The sequence below is a fragment of the Littorina saxatilis genome, linkage group LG17, assembly GCF_037325665.1.
Source record: "Littorina saxatilis isolate snail1 linkage group LG17, US_GU_Lsax_2.0, whole genome shotgun sequence".
Classification (NCBI taxonomy): Eukaryota; Metazoa; Mollusca; class Gastropoda; order Littorinimorpha; family Littorinidae; genus Littorina; species Littorina saxatilis.
The window spans coordinates 48,861,782-48,866,479 of record NC_090261.1 but is presented as its reverse complement, the minus strand read 5'-3'; the positions used below and the strand labels follow the sequence as shown (position 1 = coordinate 48,866,479).

At 47.0% G+C, this 4,698-nt stretch overlaps 1 protein-coding gene across 1 annotated transcript; it reads left to right on the top strand.

Moving 5' to 3' along the window:
* Positions 1-240: 240 nt before the first annotated feature.
* Positions 241-3,924, top strand: LOC138953306 (uncharacterized). Its single transcript, XM_070325106.1, has one exon. It carries the CDS (start codon positions 1,165-1,167, stop codon positions 3,922-3,924), a length of 2,760 nt encoding a protein of 919 aa, XP_070181207.1. The 5' UTR covers positions 241-1,164.
* Positions 3,925-4,698: the final 774 nt, after the last annotated feature.

Genomic DNA, 4,698 nt, shown 5'->3' with positions numbered 1-4,698 from the left:
CGCCTTGTGTGCAAATGTTATTTTGTTATGTAATGTTAATTAAAACGAAATTAACGCGATGTTAGGGATTAAATGACTTACACGCAAGTTTTTGTGGCGTGGATATAACTTTGCCACAATGGCTCTGTTATTAAATTTAAACGGATGTGTAAAGGACTAAAGGGCAAACGACTAAGTGAGTTTTTTCTTTATGCAGTCGGCTTGATTTGCAAACGAACGGTATTGTCACTAGACAGTTTTGCAACGTAATAACGTGAAGCACGGGACTCGATTTACAGAGTGGTGTTTTGAAACGCTGGCCTCGGCCACCTGTGAAAATTATGTCATGGGAACGGAACGGAATTGATTTGAACGCATGTATATCTTGACCTTTTAAAGGCACACTTTAGCACGGTCTCTCCCATCCCCAAACGGTCCCCATATGCATACAATTATGCTTTTTCTTTAAATGTGCACATTAGTGCAGATTGTCTCCCTTTCCTCAACGATAATGTTTATTACTATTTTTACTGAAAGTTCATGTTCGTTCTCACCCGTCCCCTCCCCCCTTTGTTGTGTTTACTTGTTCGTTCTCACTCGTCTTCCCCCCCTTTTTTCTCGTCCATTTATTTCTTCTTTATCTTTATTGAATGACTTGGTATAGTATTTGATGTTTACAATGCATGTATTATAAGGTATTATTTGTTTATTGCAGTTATCACCGATGAACACCCACAACCCCAAACTGCCTTGCCATGTACCCACCCAATGTCCCTTCCTATTTGTCCCCGTTCTCTCTTATTTGTACTTGGAACTAACGAAAGAATAATATTCAACCAAGAAACTGTTGTGGGACTTCGAGTATGGATGACGTCTCATGTTGCTTCACTCATCACACACTTCCAATCCTGAGGGCATGCACAGTGATAACATTTGACTCGTGTGGAATAGCATCATACTCTACACAGAATGAATCAACAGCCATCGACGTCTGTTCTAGTAAGCCAAATTATTTCCTCCTTCAACCAGAAATCCAGACAGGAAGCAACTCATCTCAACGCCCTTCACCGTTAGTCAACAGTTTTAGGGTGACTGTCATCTTAAAGACTTTATGATAGCATAGCCCAGTTATTCGCTGTGCTCTGCAGATTCTACTGTGAAGATCCCCCCAAGGTCGTACTAAAGATGAGCGATCCAGTTCAAGAAGAAGCTACTGGCACGGCAGTTGACCACCAAGAGGTCATCGATGCCTTAGCGCCAACTCCTTCACCAGAAGAGCGCCTGGGAGTTACAACCAGGGCCATGGCGAAATCTAACCAGGAAGTTAAGGCACAGAAGCTGAGGGACGAGTACTGGAAGGAGAGTCAGATATTTCAGTTAGCTATCAGTCAAGCAGACGACTACCTCCAAGAACAATACCCTGACAAGCACAAATTGAGACAAAAGAAGAAGGTACTACAGACAACGTACAGGGAGCTCCATGCCCTGAATGATAAACTACAAGCAGTGGAACCAAGTCCGAAGGAAAATGAAGATGAAAAGAGCAGACAAGCGCAGTTGCAGACAATCGTTGCGCAAGTTGACCTCATCTTTCCAAGGGGACCCGATTCCATTGCCAGCTCGGCATCTAGTGTTAGTACCAGTGCTAGTAAAGGCTCAACGCGTAGTTCACAGGCATCTTCCGCTGCAGCTAAGTTAGCCAGAAAGATAGAGAGAATGCAGCTGCATGTCCAACTGCAAAGTACGGTAGCCCTCGAAGAAGAGGAAAGAGTAGTAAAGGATATAGAACTGAAGAAATCCATCATCAAGAAAGAAGCAGAGGAAAGAAGACTGAAGGAGGAACGTGAACGAGAGGAAAGAAGACTGAAGGAGGAACGTGAACAAGACGAAAGAAAATATAGAGAAGAAGAAAGAAGACTGAAGGAGGAACGTGAACGAGAGGAAAGAAGACTGAAGGAGGAACGTGAACAAGACGAAAGAAGATATAGAGAAGAAGAAAGAAGACTGAAGGAGGAACGTGAACGAGATGAAAAACGACTGAAGGAGAAACGTGAACAAGACGAAAGAAGATTGAGAGAAGAAGAAAGAAGACTCAAGGAAGAAGCCGCTATTGAAAGGGAGGAATCGGAACAGCGAGCAAAGATGGAAAGGATGAGACTTCAGTTCAAGATCAGAGAAAATGATGCCGTTATCAGCACGATTGAAGAATTTGAACAGGAAAGTCGAGATAGCCAAACGAACACTCTTTACCCCTCCCTGACCGAGCGTTTTATTTCCAACGCTCCCCCAAACTTCCCCTCCCTGATAGGTAGTGGTCCCATCCCTCTCATGGCAATGGCAGGTCCGGGAGCGACGGCGGACGCAGCGCCGGTGGACCTTTCCCAGGGGCAATTCCAGGCTGATATGACGGGCGACCTCTCTGCCATCACCGTGGACCAGACGGCACTCCTCCTGGGTCATCGCCCACGTTCAGGAGCACCACGGCTACAACAAGCGGGGACTACCACCGATGCACTGCCTACGACCGTGGCCTTCAGCCATACTGAGACAGGGGTCCCTTTGGCGACCACCGCTACGTCACTCGCGACAGGCGGAGGCGGTCAGACGGATGTCACTGGGTTTGGGGGCCCCCTCTCATCAGCCTCCACTCCCTCAAGACCGTCTCACCTTTTTCAACCTTCAAACTCAGAAGCCTGCGGTGGTAACGAGGCCGCAGCTGCTGCCGCCACCACGTCACAGGCGGTCGTTTCCGCGCAACCTATGAACAGTGAGACACAGTGTGATCATCACCAAGATGCGGCCCTTCCTCAGTCACCTTCCTATCCCAAAAGGACTCTACCCCCTCCTCCAGGCCTTTTGAGACCCGAGGCATACCCTTTCGTCCCCCATGTGGCCCATCTCAATCAGCTGCCCACGACGAATACATCGCTAGAGCACCCTAGTCAACGGGAGAACGATTCTGCTACCCACTCAGCATCAGAACAGCTCCAACGTTCGCTGACCCAAACCATGGCCGAAGCCATCTCACTCAATAGGCTGCCGGTTCAAGAACCAGCGGTATTTTTGGGTGACTCACTGGCCTACCCGATATGGAAGTCAGCCTTCTCTCTGCTGATAGGTAGACAGCCTATCCCAGCAACGGAGAAACTGCTTTACCTTCAAAAGTACGTCGGAGGGTTGGCCAGGGAATCCGTCAAGGGTTTCTTTTTGCTGAGAAACGAGGCTGCCTACCACGGAGCCCTAGAAGTGTTGGAGCAGCGGTTTGGCAATCCATTTATAGTGGCGCAAGCATTCCGAGACAAATTGGACTCATGGGGAGTTGTTAAAAATAAAGACTGTACCGGACTTCGATCTTTGGCAGATTTCCTGAGGCAATGCGTCATCGCGGCTCAAGTCGTTGGAGGGATGGGGATCTTGGATGACTCCCAGTATCAGAAGCGTCTGATAGAAAAGCTGCCAGATTGGATGGCAAATAGGTGGTTAAGAAAGGTTAACGAAGTGAAAGACACCAAGGGACGATATCCTACCTTCGCTGAGTTAGCGGACTTCATCGCCAAGGAAGCCGACGTGGCGAGCGACCCAGTCTTCGGCAACCTTGCCAAGCCAGCTTCTTCCGCTCACTCATCAGGCACTAGCTCCTCTACCGGCATGCAGAGAAACGCGATGAGGACGGAAACTACTCCCTATCAATCATGTCTGTACTGCGAAGCTCAAGGGCACCAACTCCCAGAATGTAGGAAGCTAGCAGCAAAACCACTTCAAGAAAGAAGGGACTCTAGGGAGTTCGTTATGAAGAATAAACTCTGTTTTGCATGTGCCATCTCTACTGACCACCGGTCAAGGGAGTGCAAAGACAGAGGTACGTGTGCCACCTGCAAGAAACGTCACCCCACCTTCTTACATGATAACTTCAGCTGGCAGCCATCGCAAGCAGTTATGTCCTGAACCCAATGTTACGTCTGTGTTCCTTATTATATCAGGGTCTGCTATATGGATTTTATTTTGTGTGGACAATAAGCAGATGATTTGAGGAAATGAACAGACAGCTCTTGCCGAACGAACAATTTGAAAGAAAACGAACGGCACTAACAGAAACAAACAGCTCCAACGGGAACGTATGTATGCAAGTGAGAATGAGGCTATCTGGCAATATGTGTGTGAGAGCTAGGACGGTATTGATGGGACACTTTGCTGTAATTTACTGTGGACCTTTTGTTTTGATTTTTGAAATCACAGTCGTGATTTGATGTGGGAGTGTGCATGCCCCTGATCAAGGCATGCTACTTCATGTCATGCGCCTATGGTTGGGCTATTATTGCCAATTTTTGTGTGTTGACGAAACAAGACAGAATTGTTGTTGCCGTGTGTGCGTTCTCAAATTATGACGATATTAATTGGTATTGGTTTTTTGTACCTGTGTAAGGGTGTTTTGTTCATTGGTTGTTATGCGTGTGAGAAAGATGTTATTTTCCTTGGTTTGAGACTCTTACTGGACCGACTATCATTCATTGACTCTTGACTCACTTTTTCTACTATGTATTGTGATTGACGCTTTAGTTCCACGTACTCGTTGGATGAATGTGTGAATGTTTTTGTAACGCGGATAGCAGTTGATTTTTGTTGGAAAACTGCCCCTCAGCTCCGTTTGAACGGGACGCACGCAGTGAGTTGAATTTGTGTCACGATTGTTGATCGGGCGTGAAACACGCACGAGAACGA